This window comes from Pan troglodytes, chromosome 13 (genome assembly GCF_028858775.2).
Source record: "Pan troglodytes isolate AG18354 chromosome 13, NHGRI_mPanTro3-v2.0_pri, whole genome shotgun sequence".
Lineage (NCBI taxonomy): Eukaryota > Metazoa > Chordata > Mammalia > Primates > Hominidae > Pan > Pan troglodytes.
Window position 1 is genome coordinate 39,692,528 of NC_072411.2, and position 21,324 is coordinate 39,713,851.

Consider the following 21,324-nt stretch of genomic DNA (forward strand, 5'->3'; position numbering starts at 1 on the left):
GACTTTATCCTGCATTTATATCTGGAGGATAACTTTGCTGGATACAGTAAGCTTGGGCAGTGGATTTTTTTTCTTTCAGAACTTTGAAAATGTCCCACTCCCTCCTACCCTGTATGATTTCCATTGAAAGATCTGTTGCCAGATAAGTGGGAGCTCCTTTATATGTTGTTTGCTTATTCTGTCTTAAGGTTTTTAAGGTCCTGTTTTTCTCCTTCACCTTGGAAAGTTTGATTATTATGCGCCTTATGATAGTCTTATTTGGGTCATATCTGTTTGGTGTTCTCTGACCTTGCAGTACCTAGATGTTTATATCATTCCCAAGTTTTGGAAAGTTTTCTGTTGTTTTTTATTTGAATATGTTTTCTACGCTTTGCTCTTGCTCAACTACCTTTTGAGCACCAATAAATCCTAGATATGGTCTTTTGGGGTAATTTTCTGTATCTTGTAGGCAGTCTTCATTCCCTTTCATTCTTTTTCTCCTCTGACTGTGTATTTTCAGATAACCTGTCTTTGATCTCCCTAATTCTTTTCTCTGCTTGATCCATTCCCCTTTTGAGAGCCTCTAATGAATTTTTCAGTTCAGCAAATGTAGTTGTTTCAATATTTCTATTTTTTAAAATTATTATTTCAAACTGTTTAATTTCTCTGATAAATTTCTGAATAGATTTTCTGTGTTATCTTGGAGATCATAGAGTATTCTAGAAATTGTTATTTTGAATTCTAGCTCAGAGAGCTCACATATCCATGTTGTTAGGATCACGCACTGGTTCCTTTCTTTATTCATCTGGGGTGGTCCTGCTTCCCTGTTTCCCTTGTTTTTTTAATGGACGTACCTCTCTGTCTTTATGTGGAAGGCTTAGCTATTAATTCCAGGTTTGTCAGTGTGGCTTGTTTTGGTTTTTATTGGATATTATTTTTTAGTAATTCTTTGTAATTTAACTGTTGGTTTTCTTTCTTTTTTTCTACTGCTAAGTTCTGGCCTTCTTTTTAGCACTATATAGCATCTTGAGCCTAGGTTTGCTTTGCTTCAGTAAACAATTAGTGTGCTGCCTATCATGAATAGGGGAGGTCCCCAAGGGGATATCTCAATAGTGTGAGAAGGCTAGGTAGGTGTTCATGCCTAGGGGATCTGTGAAACCAACCTCCTACAGCGTGGTACTGCTGAACAGCCACTTTGACTTCGTATCTCCTTTGGATGAATTACAGAACAGAGTTTTCAGAGCTGGAGGATAGTAGTCATCCCTCCCCACTTTGTCTCTGGATGTCCTTAGGGATGTTTCTTTCTTCAGGCACTTCCCATGCTTCCGGTGGGTTGAGGCAGGGACAGGCCTCCTACCAGGATACTGAAGATGGTGGGGAAGCTGGTTATCTACCTCAATCTCACATTTTGCAGGACAGAAACCATGAGTAAAGGGGAAAATTTCTGTGCACTTGGTTCTGGGCAGATTCCGGGGAGGGCTATTGCAGATATGGAAGTCTGATTCCCTTACCACTCACTGAGTTTTTTCACTTCTCTGTGGCACCAGGAACTGTCTTATCCTCATATTCGAGCTCTGAGATATGGCTGATGATAGTCTCAGCATTGAATATTTGTTTTTGGTTTTCTGTGGGGGGCTGGAGGAAGGGTGAAGCCAGCTTGCTTCTATGCTGACATTTTGGAGCTGAAGTCTTCTCTGCCAAAAATTTTATAGTAGGAAACCTTTTATCAGGCAGATCGTTGGGCCAGTTTACCACCAGGAGCTATCCAATTCTAAGCTTCTGTTTCTGTGAGACACTGTACAAAATTTTTCTAATTGCCTTGAATATCTAAGTGAGATGGGTATGACATGTCTTCAAAGAACATTATTCAGCATAGAAGGCATGCTGTGAAAACAAATTCTTGTGGCAACAGAGAAAAACCGTGTTTTATTAGAAACCTCAACCTAATCCATAGAAAAAAGTACTGAATTCTATAAAAAAGAAAAACAGGTAAAATTAAAGAAATGTATGCCCTGTAACTTTATATGTTCTCATTGGTGATTACAGATTAGGTCATTTTATCACATACAACTAGACAAATTATGTATTGTTTTCTTTTTTAGTCAATCTTGGCTGAGTTCCAAAATGAATTGTCATATTCTAAGTACATAGGTTCCATGGCATGATATGCATTCCCACTGCAGCTTCTCTATCAGCTCTGGCAGTGTTGCTCAGGGATGCTTTATTGTCAACAATTGAGAGATAGCTCACAAAAGGAGGAAGCTACCAAAATATGCAACTATGGTCTTCTTAGGCAAGAGGTGGCAAGAGCCAAAACTTTGAGATGTGAATTATTTGGGTAATTGTGAAAGTATCCTTTCCTCTCATAGGGTGGAGACTGTGGGGAAGGAGTTCAGATCCGCAGCCTTTCCTGCATGGTCCACAATGGTTCAATATCTCATGCAGCTGGACGTGTCGAGGATGCACTGTGTGGAGAAATGCCCTTTCAGGACAGCATCCTGAAGCAGCTGTGTTCTGTGCCTTGCCCAGGTATGCAATGCTAGTGATTGGGAGCACCTCCCATGGTGATCTTTTTGTTTATTTTACTACTGTTTTCCTAGAGATGCTCTAGCTCATCAAAATTAAAGTTTTTAAATAACTTTAATTCATTTTAAATTGTGGTTATCACTTTGGTATATACCTACTGCTTTGATGGAGCCAAAGTAGGCAAAAGAAAAAAAAAGGCACTGGATTTGGAAACTTAAGAGCTAAGTTAGAATCATGTCTCTATCACTTCATTGTTTTACTTGGGGTATGTAGTCTAGCCCCTGTGAGCAATGATTTCTTCATCTAGAAACTGTGATGTTAATTCCGTATCCAACAGCACCTAGCACATTGGCCAGCATTCAAAAAATGTTGGCTGAATTCTGGGTGATGGCATGGTTGGAACCAGTAAGGCTATGAGTTCATGAAAGCACTCTGTAAATGTGAAGTTCCATATAAATGTGAAGTTCTATATAAATTTTATTAGTTACATAAAATGTATCAGTTTATCTTAATCCTAGTAACACAACATAGTTTGTATGGCATAAGTTCAAGTGACAATATGTTTTTATAATACAGTATATAACATATGTGTATGTATGTATGTATACACACATATGTATTACAAAAAAATTTATATATAATTTATATAAAGATACATTTATATAAATTATAAATTATATTTCTTGAGTGAGAAAGATGTTTAGGGTATTAAATTAAACATTCTTTGGTCCAAAAGATAGTTCATTTCAGTGACCTACTTATTCTCTTTTATATGGTTTCTATGAACTTCCATTTTATGATGTTATTCTGATCTTTGAACACTGAGTTACCATAATCTTTATATCTCTCTTTTAAAAGTTTTATTAACACTAGCAGATACATAATATTTTCTAGATGTGACTACTACAATTTGAAGCAAAGTAATAACAATCTAGTTTTTGGCACTTTCTTGTTAAACAAGATTAAACTATAAATTACTTCATCATTCTTAGTACATTCTGATTGAAAAATTGATCAATATAGAATGTGTAGTATCAGGAACTGCATGTATCACTGCAAATCTCTGTGTGAGCCCTGCCCATGCAAATGTTGTCCAGTGCCACTTTTCATGCTGTTTTCTCCACCCTGTACTGCATGACTGTCCAGGAGACTGCCATTTAACGGAATGGTCAGAGTGGAGCACATGTGAATTAACCTGCATTGATGGAAGAAGCTTTGAGACTGTGGGCCGCCAGTCTAGATCAAGGACATTTATAATTCAGTCTTTTGAGAACCAAGACAGCTGCCCCCAACAGGTTCTAGAAACACGCCCTTGTACAGGTACCAAGAGCACTTTTCAGTTCTTTAGCCTTCATTGATCAATGCTTATTCTAAGTGAGGTGTAATAGAACTGCTATTATCATATTTACTTACAGGAGGCAAATGTTATCACTACACATGGAAAGCAAGTCTTTGGAACAATAACGAACGAACTGTATGGTGCCAGCGTTCAGATGGCGTTAATGTCACAGGTATTCCTGCCTAAGACTCATGTGGGCACTTCACAGACACCCCTGAGTGTTGTTATTTGTGAGAAGAATTAGCTTACAAATTATAAACAAGGGGTGACTTGGGCAGGTAGCTTAGATGAATTTTATTACAAATTTTCATTAGACGTTTGCATCTTAGAAAGAAAGCAATTCAATTTTAAGACCTATAAAAATATCAAACAACTTAAAGAAATAAGCTGAAATGCAATAAAATGTCCTTAAATATCATGATCTGAGATAAAAACTGAAAAAGACAGATGCTAGTAAAATTTTAAATCATGTCCCTTCTCAATAAAACGTTTCAAAGGACATATCTTAGCATGTGTGTGTGCAGTACTCACCTGACATAAAACATACTCAGAAGTTGAAATTAAAGAGGTTAATAAAGACAAAATTTAAAAATTAAAATATTCTGTATGTTAATGATGCAGAAAGCTTTTATGACGTAAATTACAGGTATTTGTATTCATGTACTAGAAGCTTAGTTTTTGAATATTTTGTGAGTCATGATTATTACTTAATATCTAAATATAGACTGAGCAAGAGGTCCCTCATTCATGATGGCAGATACCATTTAGCAGGCTGAAGTGCAGTGACACAATTTTGGCTCACTGCAACCTCTGCCTCCCTGGTTTGAGTGATTCTCTTGTCTCGGCTTCCCGAGTAGTTGGGACTGCAGGCACACGCCACCACGCCCAGCTAATTTTTGTGTTTAGTACAGACGGGGTTTCACCATGTTGGCCAGGATGGTCTCGATCTCTTGACCTCATAATCTGCCCGCCTTGGCCTCCCAAAGTGCTGGGATTACAGGCGTGAGCCACCACGCCCGGCCAATTTTTGAGATTTTTAAATGCTTTCTTGTCAGCAAATTAAATTGTCATTATTTTTACTTAGTACTATCGTTTACAGAGAGCTTGTGCAAGAGCTGAAATGCCTATAGGAATAGAAGTATTGTCAGCTCCTCCTTTTTCTTGTTTACTTGCTCTTGCACTATTGGTATTCTTTTTAATTTAAAGTTTATCCACAAAATAATTTACTTTAAGCTATTTATCCTTTTTGTAAGTTGTTAAAACTAAATATACTCTAAGTCTCCCTAGTCAGGAACACAGAAGGCATCATACTCAGCAATACACTGAGAGTTAACCTACTGGTAGGAGCTTTGCTATCAATTCTCTGCACGGAATTCCTCAGGCACAGTGTATAACATGTAATCATCTGATGAAGAAGCTCAGGTCATCAGTATCATCTGACAAATATTATTAAAGCTTAATTTAATTCTTAGAATTAAAAAATATATTCTATAACCTATGTAAATTCCAAGATTTTCTTTCCTATTCCCAAGAGCCCTCCTCCCACTGAAGTACTCCTGCTGTGGAGATCCCTGGTTGAAAGAACGGAAACCCTCCCCCTGCCAGCACCAACACAGTTGGTAGAAATAGGACTGTGTGGTTATTGCCACTAACACCGAAATTATCAATTTCACACCTAGATGCTAATTCTGGACTGTGAATTTTGCTTTTTAAAAATTTCTGTGTGGATTCTTTGTGTTATTTTTCAAGTCACAGTGAGAATTTAGTTGCTTCATTCCCAGGGACAATGTAGGTCTGACTGTTCACTACTCTGCCTTAGGCCCAGAGCTTTTTGCTAGCTACAAAACTATAAACTATAATGGGTTGACAATTGTACTTATCCAAACGCTAGAACCTTTCAATGCAACCAGTACTATATAAATGGTGCTTTGTCAAATTTTCTCTAGGCTTTGTCTCATGTCTCTTTTACTATCTTGAATTTAGCAAAGTAAGACTAGTATGCAAATGATTTTCCAGTTACAGAGACATACATTGTCTCATCCATTTATTCAAAAATATGTACGGAGCAGGAACAAGTACTGTGTCAGATGTTTGATTGTCTCTCCTAGAGCTTCGGTGCTTGCTCTTAAGAATGTGTTTATACGTGACTCTGTGTGCATGTATTCCAGTTGATTTACATTTAAAAATACTACCAACATATTGATACCATGGTCCCATGAATTCATTCATGGCATTCTTTTAGCATTTCCTGGGTTGTTGAAATCGGCCTAGTGCCTACCTGGGTGCTCAGGAGCTGAAGCAGTATATATGTAGAAGGAGTATTCCAGCAGATATGTTTTCTGCTCCTGAGTTTAAATTTAGATTTTATCAATTCTTCTACAGATTCTGGCTCACATAGACTTTGCGCTCAAGCATAGCCCTATGATAGAATCACATCGCCAATAAACAGTATAAAAACTCTACTGCAAATAGCCTCTGTTAGAAGAGCCTCCCATCTCAATTCATTTTAGAGTAATCAATAAAATAGGCTTGGACCACAATGTTGGCAAATAGATTTTTCAAAAATAATAATACTGTTGCAAAGAGGCCGGTGGCACAGGTTAAAAAAAAATACCAAAAAATTAGAAATATCTAATAGAGAAATCTGCAAATGATGGTGGAATTTCCTTTGCAGGAGGCTGCTCCCCTCAGGCCCGTCCTGCTGCCATTCGGCAGTGCATTCCAGCCTGCAGAAAACCTTTCTCCTACTGTACACAGGTGAGTCATGTGCTGGAGTCTTCTATAAGTGCATTAATTGCTGTGTTTTACATATGCAATCAGATGTTCTCCTGCCGGCTGCAGCCCAAGCAGCAGTTCCACGTGCCCATGATACCATCTAGAGGCATTTGCAGGAGTAATCCCAGTTATAAAGAATTTCTCGTCAAGCCCATGTATTAACAGTCTTTTTCTATAACTCTGTCTTTAGCCAAATCTATCTTTCAAATACCTAATTTATGTTAGCTCTGTTTACCAGTAAGTATTCTCAGTTGACTTATGTCTTCTCTTCTTAACCTTTTATATGCCTCAACTATTTTGAAAGATACTATAAATGTTCATATTTGCTAAAGTTATTATGCAAATTGTATTACACTATGATTACTGTTGAGTGAGTACATTTTTAGTTTATTTTAAATAAACTGAATATGTGACTATGGTTGAAAAAAATATGTGTATGGGGTGGCGGTTATGCATGTATTTTTTTTTTTCAAAGCAGAAATTTATTTGTGCCTTTTCTCCTATAACTCCCGTCTACCACAACTCAGGAATTAATGTAAAACATGTAATGTATTCTAATCAATGGCATTCATGGTGTGCAGTGCATTATAATTTTTAAAAACTATACTACATTTTTTAAAGAAACAAGCTTTTTCTTATAGTATGCCTATTCTAAAAATGATTTGATTAAAAATAATTCAAGTACTCAGTCCTATTATTGGCCTTACAAATCAAGATGGGTTAATTCTTTACCACAGAAAAGACAGTGGGTCAGCTTGCAGAGGGGAATAGAAGGAAAAGAGGGGGAGTTCAGGAACAACTCCATTTGGGTTAATGATGTTTGAAAAGTAGAAATTGTAGCTTTTCACCAACTCTCTGGATGTCCTCTTTAATTAAACAGAAAATACTTTTTTCCTTGAACTCTTGAACATATGACTGACTGGTTACAAGTTTTATCTCATGCTAAAAATAGAGATGCATCTTGAGAATATGGCTTTAATAGCTAAGCACATACAAATTTGCTTAGATATCTCCACTGTGATATGAAGATATCATTTTGTGATACTTTCAATTAAAACCAACTGAAAATATCATATTTATGTTATTATTATATGAATGCAACCTGAACTAAACTATAGGCTGTTAACTATAACATGTGCTCTTACTTTTTTTCTTTTGTAGAAGATTGAGGTGCTTTGTTTACTTTTAGTATCTGTTTCTCCTCAAAATCATGTGTTCAGTCAATAATTGATGACCTAAATAAAGTTAACTGGTTGATGAGGATTGGCATGAGTAGCTATGTGAAGCTAAGGTCTGTTCAGAAAATGCTAGATAAATAGCTTTAGGTAAGGAGCCATAAGAGCGAAGTCATAGAGATTCATAATCTTATGTTTATTCTCTTCCACTCTTCTCTATTGTCTGTATACTTGCTGGAGGAAGAGCAGTTATTTTCAGGTTCACTTCCAGAGACAGATAGGAATCTTCATCCATCATGTCTCATAATAATCTGCTTCTTGGTGACATTCATTGTACTTAAAAATGACCAGAAATTTACAGACTAATATAAAAGACCCATTGTCACAATGCCAACTAGAGATGTGATGTGGGGTGACACTCAAGTTATTACAAGGAAGGAGTAACTCAGATAGGCATAGGTATATTTCTCTTGAGCATGCGTCTTTGGTGAAGTCTTTTATCTCCCATGTAAGGCTGCCCTCCTTGAGTGCAGAAGTAAGCCTACAAGCAGAGACGTAGTTTGACATGGTTATGTCAGCAGCAGCGAATCCATACAGGTCTGCAGCAATTTGACTCTTCCTCCTCAGAGGAAAGAATTCATCTGAGGGGCATAAGGCAGAATGTACTTATGCTTGTACTGAGGCAAGTATTTGAACAAGAGTGAAAGTTTATTAAAAAGTTTCAGAGCAGGAAAGAAAGGAAGTAAAGTACACTTGGAAGAAGGCCAAGTGCCCTCTTTGACCTTTGACTTGGGTTTTATATGTTGGCATGCTTCAGGGGTAGAGGTCGTTTTCCCTCTCCCCCGATTCTTCCCTTAGGGTGCGCCATCCACATGCATAGTGGCCATCCACAGTGGCCTGCCAGGACTTGGGAGGGGCCGCATGCACAGCGTGTTTACTGAAGTTGTACACATGCTCACTTTAGGCATTTTTCCCTTACAAGTTGTGTGTTCCTAGAGGAAGGTCATATACCAGTTAAACTCCTCCATCAACTCCTGAGATTTTATTAGGAAGCTACTAATCACCAGCTTCAGGTGTTTTCTTTTTTTTTTTTTTTTTTTTTTTTTTTTTGAGATGGAGTCTTGCTCAGTCCACCCAGGCTGGAGTGCAGTGGCATGATCTTGGCTCACTGCAACCACCGCCTCCTGGGTTCACGCCATTCTCCTGCCTCAGCCTCCCAAGTAGCTAGGACTACAGATGCCCGCCACAATGCCTGGATAATTTTTTTTTTTTTTTTTTGTATGTTTGGTAGAGACAGGTTTCACCATGTTAGCCAGGATGGTCTCGATCTCCTCACCTTGTGATCCACCCGCCTTGGCCTCCCAAAGTGCTGGGATTACAGGCGTGAGCCACAGCGCCTGGCCAGGTGTTTTCTATCTTTTGGGAGACTGCCTTTCCCTTGTGCTCGCTGCAACCAATTATTATTTTAGAGAGACAGTTTAACAGCTGCCTAACCATCACCTGATGGTTGCCTGACATTCCTGGTGGGGGACCCTTCTCCTGCCCTGTTTATGTCTTCTTAGCTACCTACTCTAACATTTAGTGGTCAATGGTAAAAGGTGATGGAGGGATTTTGCAGCTGTGATAGCAAGAGCACTTAATTCAAAGAAGATATGTACATAATCCCTGTTGCTTTGCTTCTCAGTAAGAAGGGTGGGTTGGAGCAACTAGGCAAGGATCTGAAACAAATGGAGATAAGAGTTGAAGATAATTTGATTAAATGCCATAAACATCTCCATAAGAGAGGAAAAGATGGCCAGACATGGTGGCTCACACCTGTAATCCCAGCACTTTGGTAGGCCGAGGCGGGAAGATTACCTGAGGTCAGGAGTTTAAGACCAGCCTGGCCAACATGGTGAAACCCTGTTTCTATTAAAAGAACAAAAAAAAGACAAAATTAGCCAGGTGTGATGGCGGGTGCCTATAATCCCAGCTACTCGGAAGGCTGAGACAGGAGAAGTGCTTGAACCTGGGAGGCGGAGATTACAATGAGCTGAGATTGCGCCATTGTACTCCAGCCTCAGCAACAGAGTGAAACTCCATCTAAAAAAAAAAAAAAGACAAAAAGAGAGAGGAAAAGCATAGTTAATTAACTTTATTCACAAAGAACTATGGTTTAATATTTGGCAGGTGTCAGAATTGTAAACACATTTGAAAAACCTAACATTTGATTTAAGAGCTGACTTTGGAATTTAAAAAGATGAACTGTGTATTTGATTTTCATGTCACTGGTAAGTCAGTTGCCCCAAACCCTAAATTGCCATGATGTATAGTGCAAATATTAAGTGATTTTAACATTATATTTTTATTCATTCACCTGTTCAACTCACTGTGTAACCATAAAAATATTCTTTATGCTGTAGGGTGGAGTCTGTGGTTGTGAGAAGGGCTATACAGAAATAATGAGATCAAATGGTTTCCTGGATTACTGCATGAAAGTACCAGGCTCAGAGGATAAAAAAGCTGATGTGAAAAACCTTTCTGGGAAAAACAGACCTGTGAATTCAAAAATACATGATATTTTTAAAGGATGGTCTCTTCAACCACTTGATCCAGGTGAGTTTCAGTTGTGAGTAAGAAATAAAAATTTTCTCACGGGAGGTCTATATTTTGACCACTTCTCATGATGGAAAGAATGGAGGGAAGGAGGAAAAGAGGAGAGAAGAAAGAGGCAGTAAGGCATAATTCAGGGTTTCTCAGATTGGAATATTACATGATACATGAGTCCCTTTAAGTGTACAGTGTTTTCATGAATGGTTGAACATAAGTCTCTCAACCTCAGTCTAAGAAACAGTGGGTTAAGTAACAAAAATAATATTCTTTGAAAAATCTTTCTTTTTTCTTGGGTCAGGGAGAGAATTTCACTCTGTCGCCCAGGCTGCAGTCCAGTGGTGTGATCTCGGCTTACTGCAACCTCCACCTCCCAGGTTCAAGCGATTCTCCTGCCATAGCCTCCAGAGTAGCTGGGATTACAGGTGCCTGCCACCACGCCTGACTAATTTTTTTGTATTTTTAGTAGAGATGAGTTTCGCCATGTTGGCCAGGCTGGTCTTGAACTCCTGACTTCAAGTGACCCGCCCGCCTTGGCCTCCCAAAGTGCTGGGATTACAGGCTTGAGCCACTGCACCCGGCCTGAAAATATCTTTCAATCCTAAATTATCTCTGAAAAATGATCTACTCTTATAACTGAATTTGCATATATAACTAAAATGACAAAATTGGAATAGAACCTCAAGAACTTATAAGAAATGTCCAGAGATCCTATTTGCTTCAAGAAATACTAGTGAAAAGGTAAAGAGTATCAGTTTCAAAGTTAGACCTTACTGGACCCATGGCTTACACACACCTGTTTTGTGATTACGTATAGTTTCTTAACTTCTCTGGACCTCAGTTTTCTCATCTATAAACCCAATCTAGTGGTATTTATCCTGCAGGATTGTCATGGATATTGCAGTATTAGGCCTGTAGGGCTCAGTAATCGATTCTTACTAAGTGCAGGAATGGACATTTATTAGATGCTTTCTGTGTGTCCTGTGGCTCTGTGCTGGCTGGTTGTACAGCATGAAATGTCTCATTACATTCTTGCAACCTAATGAGATGTTATCATCCCATTTGAGAGATGAGGAAACTGAAAATGGCAGTGCAGGTTAATTTTATCAGTTTCACACCACCAGCAAGTGACAGAGGAAGGTTTTAAAGGCAGATCTTTTAGGCTTTTACAAACCCCTGTCCCTGCTTCCTACTTTGTGAATTGGATAGAAGGGGAAAGCCAGTCTCTGTGGCCATCAGACATACTTCTTTTGGAAACAAAATGCTACAAATGATCAAGCAAAGCAACATTAACTCCTAGGGCATGGGAAGGGAAGACACAGACAAAACTCAGGCAAATATACCCTAGGAACTCTCCTTCCAAACCCTAGGCCTTAGCCATACCAGAAATGTCTTGATGACCTGTTTAAATGAAGCAAAATCCAAAGCCCAGGCCCAAAGAAACACAGATCTAACAGGAGAAGCAATATTTATACCCCTCAATCAACTTTTAAGAATTACCACCATATCTTAGTCAACTTTTGCTTCCCCTATGTGTCTGGGAATGCCAAAGGTGTTTAAAAACATCTCATTAGCTTTAATGCTAAATTAGAAGTAGATTTAAATTTGAAGGAAGCATGATATTAAATATAGCCAGGTTCACCCATTGCCTGTGGATCCTATTTCTGACACAGAATTAAGTTGAGGTCCCAGGGAAATGAGTCTTCAAATCCACAAGTAAGCCCTTAACCTTTTATCCATGGATGGAATTTGGAGATCTAACTAAAACAGCAATATCTTATGTGTGAGTATATGTGTGTGTGTCTATGTGTGTCTAGATACACAAAAGTTTATGTATTCACACATATATGTATATTGGGATATAAATTGCATGGGTGTGTGTGTTTATATTTGTATCTATGTATATAGATAAGTATATATAAAATATATATTTGGTCTTGGGAGAGTTTACAACTTTCATTAGGTTCTCATGGTGAGGGTATAAATTAGAGCACCCTGTCAGGAGGACAGTTAGGCCATACTAATATACTTATTTACCTGTCATATATTTTGACCTAAAATGTTCCTCTAAGGAACTCATCATGCAGTTATATGCACATATACTAAAAGAAGTCTGTAAATTATATCAATTACATGATTGCTTATTATAGCAAATGAATGAAAACAATATAAATGCCCACAAATAGAATAATGGGAAAACCAAAATATGATATAACTGTGTCATGGTTTATCACAGGGATACTAAGAAGAGGTAGACCTTCCTTTATGAACTAATATGAAAATATTTCCAACCTGTATTGTTTAGTGAAAGAAAAAGTACAAATCAAAGTGAATGATATGCACCATTTGTGTCTTTTTAAGAAGTGTATGAATTGGTATGTGTGTGCTCAGATGCTTGCATATACAAAGAAAAACTAGAAAGATTCACGAGGAAACTGGTAACAGTAATAGCCACTGGGTAGGGAATTGAGAGGTTGGTGGGAAGACTTATTTTTCACTGTTATCTTTTTTAATAGTTAGAAGTTTTAGCCTATCTTTTTTTATGTTCTTACAGAATACATTAATGCTTTTTTTAAGTAACATGGCTTAAAGGTTTTGTACCACCACATACCTCTAAACTGAGTATTTAAAAGCACTGGATCCTCCCAATGCACCAATCTATAAGTTGTTATGGATTATAAGCTATAAGGAGCATTCTCACTCAGGAAAGACTTTTTTTTTGATCAATGTAAAAACTCAGATTAGGCCATTTCATCATTAGTGTTTCAAAGAGATTAGAAACAAAGCTTTGGTAAAAGTTTTATGACCATAGAAAAATACCATTACTACATTGAACCTCATTCTAAAATCTGATTGAGACTTGAAAGTGTCCTATAAGCAAAAACTATAATAGGTAGTTGTAATGTAATTGACAGTAATTGTGATTTTATTCAAAACAAGTGTTGTTTACAATAGATTTTGATTGATTTTCCCCCCATAGAAGCTTTTCAAATAAGATACTGTTATGTGTATTTTGGACCTGTAGTTAATTACATTCGTGTAGTATAATGAATCTCTGTGTGTGTTTCTTCCAGAAATAAATGCAATTCCTTTGGGATGCTGAGACATTGCCTTTGTCAGTCCAATTCTAAGTTTAGTTAGCTATATGCTCACATAAAATAGAGCAAAAAGACATTAGAGTGACAGAAACAACTCAAGTTTCTATCACATGTAGAAAAAGCATATATATATTTGTGAATATATGTATATATACTCAAGCTTATATTTTATATAGAATAAAAGTAACATAATAGATTAAAATATATGGTTGATTCATTTTGTTAACTGTAGTAGATATCAGATCCAGAATAATGTGTACTTGCAGACACATGGTCATAATTTTACAGTAATTTGGTGAATTGATTAACTTGTTTGGTCATGTGGTTTTTGTTTGCCTAGCATCATTTTGGAAGTAGAGCCACTAAAAATGGTCATAGTAGTTTTCTTTCCATGCAAGGTTGTCTCTTAATTATAATTTTCTTTGTTCTTTTTGTCAAATGTTTTGCCATATTTTTGTATATGCATATGACTATAAACACCTTAAAATAAATTCAAATTAGCCCAACAATTGACTGGATTTTATGAACTAATGATTACCAGTGTTTGTTTGGTATTATGAAAAAATTTCATTGACTATCTTACATTTTACATTTTCACTTTTTTTTCTTCATTTGAGAGCTGTTACCTATGTGTATTTCCACCTATGCTTATGACTTATGCGTGTCTCAGAATTCAGATGAAAAGTAAAACATTCAGTAAAATAAACATTTGGTGCCATGAAGTTACAACCTAATGTTGTTGAGAGTTAATTTGCTAAAAATCAAACAACAATGCAAACTGTTTATCTGTAAAAGTTCATTAAAAATGGTACCATGTAATAACATTTAAGGTTTTTTTCATAGACATAATTTCTAGTAGGAAACCCGTATTCCTATGATGTTCTAAGAGAATCTTTTTAATTCCTGATTATACCTGGCAATTTACAGAGTATGCTAGAGCATTGCTAACTTCTGCAGTTGAGTGCACAGTTGGCTAAAGTGCTGCTGTTCAAGTACAGAACTAATGGTCAGCTTGGGGTTGTCAGATCTGATGTTGCCCTATCTCTCAAATGCTGCAGACCTCTGTATGCTAAGCTTCTTATGTTATCTCTATTTTAAACAGATGGCCGAGTAAAAATTTGGGTTTATGGCGTTTCAGGTGGCGCTTTTCTCATCATGATTTTCCTAATATTTACTTCCTACCTTGTTTGGTAAGTACTAATTAGTAAAAAGTTTATATTCCGTATTTTTATGGATTTCATGTTATACTTAAAAAAAGTATCTCAGGATCATTGCCCATTATAACAGGATTCTTGAGTCCAAAAATAGTCTTTAACAGTAGAATGGCTGAATGGTTGAAATGAGGAATCATTTTTTTTTGTTATTATTTGAGCTAACATTTTTTAAATTTGGTATTGGAATAATATGAAAATCACTGGTCAGAACTTTTCCATTTGCATGTTTTGATTTCGATCAGTAGTTTTCAGCTTTGACAATACATTGATGTCTCCTAGGGAATCAGGCTTGATCTCACTCCCCAGAGGTTCTGATTTAATTAGTCTTAGGTGTGGCCAGGTCATCTGGGTGTTGTAAAGCTTCTCAGGTAATTCTAATCTGTGGTCACAGATAGGAAAATTACCATAGATTATTTTAGTTCTTAAATTTTGTTCTTAAATTTTGAATGGTTAGGTTAAACTGACCAGTTGGTTGAAAGAACCTGTAAGCACATTTTAAATAGTAGAGCAAGTTGTTTTGCTCTATTGACCAGCTATGAGACAAAATTTAACTGATGGTCATTTGCAAAAAAAAAAAAAAAACAAAACCATTTTGTAAAGTGACTAGTTCTGAGAATTTATTAATCTCAGAAAATAATAAATAGTTTATCATACAGAATATATTTAAGTTGATGAACGGCTCTTGAAACCAGACAGAAGTAAATGCAATTGACTCTTGAACAATGTGAGGAGGACTGGGGTGCCTACTCCCCACACAGTCGAAAATTCAAGTATAATTTATGACTCCCCCAAAACCTGACTACTAATGGCCCACTTTTGATCAGAAGCCTTACCAATAACATAGTCAAATAACGCATATTTTGTATATGAATTATATAGTATATTCTTACTATAAAGTAAGCTAGAGAAAAGAAAATGTAATTAAGAAAATCATAAGGAATACAAAATATATTTACTATTCACTAAGTAGTTATGGATTATCATGAAGGTCTTCATCCTCACCATCTTCATACTGACTAGGCTGAGGAGGAGGAGGAAGAAAGGGCTGTTTGCCTTATTGTCTCAGGGGTGGCAGAGGCGGAAGAAATTCTGCCTATAAGTTGATGCAGTTCAAACCTGTGTTGTTCAAGGGTCAACTGTAGATTTTAATGTTTTCAAGTGTGCTAAGAATATTATATCAGCTTTCTGAGCAGAAGTTTCAATGGATTTTTTTTAATTTTAATGAGATCAAAGTGTTACTTCAATTTTTTCTCCTAATAAATATATTTATATTCATCATCTGTCCCAGAGACTATTTTCCGGAGAGTTTTTACCCAAGTTTTAATCTTGATTCAAATTCAGCCATTGTCTATTAACCTCAAGTTCTGTTTCCAAGGCTACACAGGTTTTTAAATTTTTGCTCTTGGTCAGTGAAAGTTGATGAAGAAAATAAGGTGACTTTAATTCTTTCTGCCACCTAGAGTGATAGAAATTGAATCCCTAGAAATTAGATTTCTATCCAACTAACATTTCCCTGTTGTTGTAGTGAAAAGTATCATCTTCAGTTGGTCATTCATCCTAGAATCAATTTTTTTTTTACTGATTTTCTTTATTCAAATTGATGTTTGGCTAGTATTGCCTAGATCTACTTTTAATGAACAAATGTGAATTTGAAAGCTTTGTATGAGGTTTAAAGGAATAGGAAGCACTCATCACCAGAAAAGATTAAAACAAGGAGGAAATTTCTTAAATTGCAGCAAAGGACATGAAGGTTTGGCCAATAGGAAACTGCTTTCAAAGCAATAGGTAGGCCAACCCAGTGTAAGGTAATTAGACAGTCTATCGGTCTATAAAAGCTTAGATGAATTCTAGCTGTTAGTAGCCATATCCCCAAATCTAGATTCTATGGTTCCCATTTCCCTTAAGTATTTAAAAGATTAAAAATTTACGTGTAGTAACACATACATTTTTCCTTTTTGTTTTCCTCCATTCCCTTCAACCTAAAAATGTGTTAACCATAATCTATTCCTTCGACAACAAATATTTATTAAGGCCCCTTTCTGCATGACTCTAGGGTCTGGGAATTAATTAGGTACATCATTGAATTCTGTTAACAAACCACTTTCTAGAGCATTTATATATATATATTCATGGGATACAAATGCAGTTTTGCTACATGGATATATTGCTTTTTGGTGAATTTTTAAGTATAAAATACCAATGAAATTTCTCTTTACTTTTCAGTAGCCAAATTACATAAATATTTATGCATATTGTATCTCATAGCCATTTTTTTGATCCCCAATGTCTGCCTTTAATAATGTCCCTGTGGAAGTAGCACTCATATTTGGACCAGCTCCCATCTGCAGTCTACAGCCAGATTCGTCTTTCTGAAGCTTAGCTCCAGGGATCAGCCCTTTGCTACTCATAGATGAGCTCTGGCTTCCCACTGACAGCAAAACTAAAGTCATGTTTTGGCTGCCTCACCAGTTGACTAAAGTCTTCCACAACTGGAGCCCAAAAAACTCTTTCAAATTTATCTGCTACTAATTCCCTATACCCTGTACAGGCTGGTGTGTTGTATAGGTCCAAACACATTTAAGTCTTCATTTTCTAACAAGGAAAATTTTTTAAAATAGAAAAAAATTGACTTTTTAAATAAACTTTGATTTCGATAAGAGAGTAAATTGTCTATGCTAATATTTAATCAATGTGCTAAATTATAGTTCCATTTATTATCTTTCTTACATCATATATACATACAGTATTTCATTATATAAAATGCTCATCTTCGGCCAGGTGCGGTGGCTCACGCCTGTAATCCCAGCACTTTGGGAGGCCGAGGCGGGCGGATCACGAGGTCAGGAGATCGAGACCATCCTATCTAACACGGTGAAACCCCGTCTCTACTAAAAATACAAAAAATTAGCCAGGTGTGGTGGCGGGCGCCTGTAGTCCCAGCTACTCCGGAGGCTGAGGCAGGAGAATGGTGTGAACCCGGGAGGCGGAGCTTGCAGTGAGCCAAGATTGCGCCACTGCACTCCAGCCTGGGCGACAGAGTGAGAGAGACTCCGCCTCAAAAAAAAAAAAAAAAAAAAAAAAAATGCTTGTCTTCTCTAATTTCATATTCATAATAGAATTTTATTCAATGTCTACATCTACCTTTCAGATAAGTCACTCTTATCACTGCTTTAGCCTTTCTTTCCACAGTTCACTTCAGTATCAGGTTTAGTATATTCATTTCCACCCAGGTTGTTTGAGATACAGCACTTCTTTGGATCTCTTTGTGCTGCTGTTTCAGAAGTTTTATCCTAACATCCAAATACCTATCTGCATATATTAGAGAGATGGCCATTTTATTTGTCTTGTGTGTATATTTATGATTTGCTTTTTTTTTGTTTTAAAAAAAAGCTTGTGGTATAACAAATGTAGCCCCTCATTATATAAAAGATTTTATAGTCATTGAATAAAAGACTATTGCCTCTTTCTGAAAGATAATTTTAGGAGGAATAATTTCACATTAGGGCACTATATTAATCCATTGTCATACTACTATGAAGAAGAAATAGCCAAGACTGGGTAATTTATAAAGGAAAGAGATTTAATTGACTCAACAGTTCTATATGGCTGGAGAGGCCTCAGGAAACTTACTTACAATCATGGCCCAAGGCAAAGGAGAAACAGGCACCTTCTTCACAGAGCAGCAGAATGGATTAAGTGCTGAGAGTAGGGGAAAAAGCCCCTTATAAAACCATCACATCTTTTGAGAACTCACTCGCTATCATGAGAACAGCATGGGGGAAGCGATGATTCAGTTACCTCCACCTAGTTTCTCTCTTGACATGTGGGGATTATGGGGTTTATAGGCATTACAATTCAAGATGAGATTTAGGTGGAGAAACAAAGCCTAACCATATCAGGCACTTAGGGTACTGCCCCTCTAATTTTCCAAGGACGTTTCTGCTTCTGTGGCTTACTCCTTGTTTCCCATTGCTAGCTATTGGTACTCTACCTGTTCATTAATCCCTGTAAAACTCAAATACCAACATTTTCCTTTTTAAACAGTCTGGAATAACTTGTTCATGTCTCTTTTGTCGTGGTAGTTACCCCATGATTGATAATATTGTAGTTATTTATATAAACATCTTCCTCCTCTATCAAACTCCAGGGAGTTTGGGTGGGGAGAGGTAATGACTATGCTTTATGGATTGTTTTAAAGCATGAATTTGATAAAGATTTATTGAGCAAATATATAAAATGTATTATTGCCCGTGATTTTTAGAAAAACAGTATAGGAAAAAAATCTAATATTTATATGTCAAATATTACATACATTGCCTTATTCAATCATAATAATTCAAGGAGGTGTTGCTATTGCCATCCCTATTTTAAAGAGTAATTGATCCTTAGTGAAATTATATAACTTTTCTGAGGTCACCAGCATGGTAGAATCAACCCCAGGTTTACCTCTCCCTAGAGTTTGCCTATCCCTAGAGTTCATGCTCTTTCTACTGGTCTTTGAGTCATTGTGATTTCTTTCTCTTGAGTGATGCCCAAAACTCTTTAGACTCAACATAATGTCTATAGCTTCCACATTTCCTAGAGGATTTTTGTTTCACAGGTAAAGTAAGCTGTTGACCTATTACAGACCTATTGTTACAAAAACACGTACCTTTTACTGTTACATATGAGCCGCCAAAGAAACCCAAATAGATATTTTCACAGCATCTAATTCTATTAAATGGATTGCAGAAGAGTTAGTTACAGGATGACAGTTTTAGAGATTTTATATTTTTGCCAAAAACAGAAGCCTTAGGACAAGAGAACTGCTATAATATGCCAGGTCTTTGGTGTATACTTCAGATGAAAGCAATTTATAGTAAAACTTGAAAATGCTTCTGAGAAAATGTCAAAAAAATAGCCTTCTAAAGACTACTTCTTTCAAATACTAGCCTTTGAACATCTACCATTAGTGTTTGGAGTTTCAGAAATATTATTGATGCCCCTTCTCCTCTGGCAGTAAATATCCATGAAGCAATTTAATGGGGATGACCACTGGATGAACTTGCTGTTAACCTAGATGTAGCACCTGGAAGTTACACCAGATAATAATGTCCATTCTGCCTGGCCCAGCACAGTTCTGTAATGCACTCTTATTCTTCCCAAGTTTGAGAGTGGTACTTGCACCTCCAAAGGCTTGTCTCTCACAAATGGCTGCCAAAACAAAATGTGGTTTGCTGCTTTCATCAGACTAGTTAATCTCTCCTGGCTTGAGAATGAGTCCTTGCTGAGAAGTGCCAGAGGCTTGCTTGTCAGTCCACAATGAGCTCACTTTTCTGGCTTAATTCATTTTTGTCCTTTGCTAAAATGCAAATGACCCTAAAAGAGGTAACTTTAAAATGTGTCTGCCAGTGATCTTTCACAGCTAGGATTGCAAAATGGTTTTATGCTGTGTGCCAACTCTAAAAGCGGCTATGGCTGTCAAGAGTGCTGTTAGGAAGAATGATGAGGCTACACCTCAGCTCAACAGGAGAGAATAGAGTGATGGATTAGAGATGTCCACCTGGGCACAGGATGACTGGTGGTGTTGGTGGCCTATGTGCCAGGCATTTATGGGTCCTGATTTAGTGAGTGAGGGAGGTGATCATACCTTTTCTGAAACCAGAGGAGTGGAGGAGGAAAAAATAAGAAATAAACTTACTTCTAAAGGAAAAATGTGGCTACTGTAGGGAGAAAGGAAAGCAAGCCAGAGGTTCTAAAGACAAGCCTCCTAGTTGCTGGCCTCCTCACTGTTGGCCTTGCTGAGTGCAGTCTTGCCCCTCAGCTCCTCCTCCTGAGGTTCTTTTTTACTGGCCAGAAAGCCTTGCTAAGCTGCTATTCGGCAAAGTACTACCATGTTCAGTGGTCCAGAGATTAATATTTGAGAGGAGGCTGATCTATTCTAAGCCATAAAGCTTCTCAGATCTCATGTATTCGTAACTGTGATTCTGGTGTCTGGCAATTGGGAGGTTGCACAATATGAAAAGATGCTTGATAAATGAGGTCCTAATCCCAATGATCCCCAGCACACCACATGGCCCACAAAGGTCCAAGGCCTACCTATTAGTAGCCCCCGCTGGCCACAGTGTCCGTGATTCCAAACATGGTAAGTGGTATAAACATATTTGTGTAAATTTTGAATAGAATATTCCAAACCTAGATCATAGAGGCTGGCCAAGTTGACGTGTCTCCCAGGTGATAGTATTGTCTCTTTATAGAGATATGACCACCTCTAGCCGTTCTCCTGGCTTTGCATTCTCAACTCCCCAATGCTTAGGATTGTCTAATTTCTCCTTGGCCAGTGGCCTTTAGCAAATGCCCATTAAAGGTAGACTGCCAAAATCTCTGTTTTGGAAGCAACTACATTTCTTACCCCTCTCTTCTTCTTTGCTCCCTTCCCGCAGAAAAAAGAAAGCCAAGAGAGGTGGGAGGGAGAAGACTCCTACTGTAATTTCAGATGAACTTCCTTGTACTCTTTTTTGCCATTAAGACAACCCACCCCATCACCACCACCACCATCAGGTTTTACAGGCTGTCACTTTCAGATTGCCTCACCCTCTGGTGTGTGTGTGATTTCTTAGCACCTTTAAATGCTGTGGAATGGTATACCC

General features: G+C 37.3%; 1 protein-coding gene across 2 annotated transcripts in view; it reads left to right on the plus strand.

Moving 5' to 3' along the window:
- Positions 1-21,324, plus strand: part of THSD7B (thrombospondin type 1 domain containing 7B) — a 908,985-nt gene that overhangs the window by 884,483 nt on the left and 3,178 nt on the right. For both annotated transcript variants that reach the window (XM_054679008.1, XM_009443389.3), the window contains exons 22-27: positions 2,349-2,508; positions 3,652-3,825; positions 3,921-4,016; positions 6,519-6,601; positions 10,197-10,389; positions 14,584-14,671. In XM_054679008.1, coding sequence (XP_054534983.1) covers positions 2,349-2,508; positions 3,652-3,825; positions 3,921-4,016; positions 6,519-6,601; positions 10,197-10,389; positions 14,584-14,671 — 794 coding nt within the window. The remainder of the gene's footprint in view (positions 1-2,348; positions 2,509-3,651; positions 3,826-3,920; positions 4,017-6,518; positions 6,602-10,196; positions 10,390-14,583; positions 14,672-21,324) is intronic.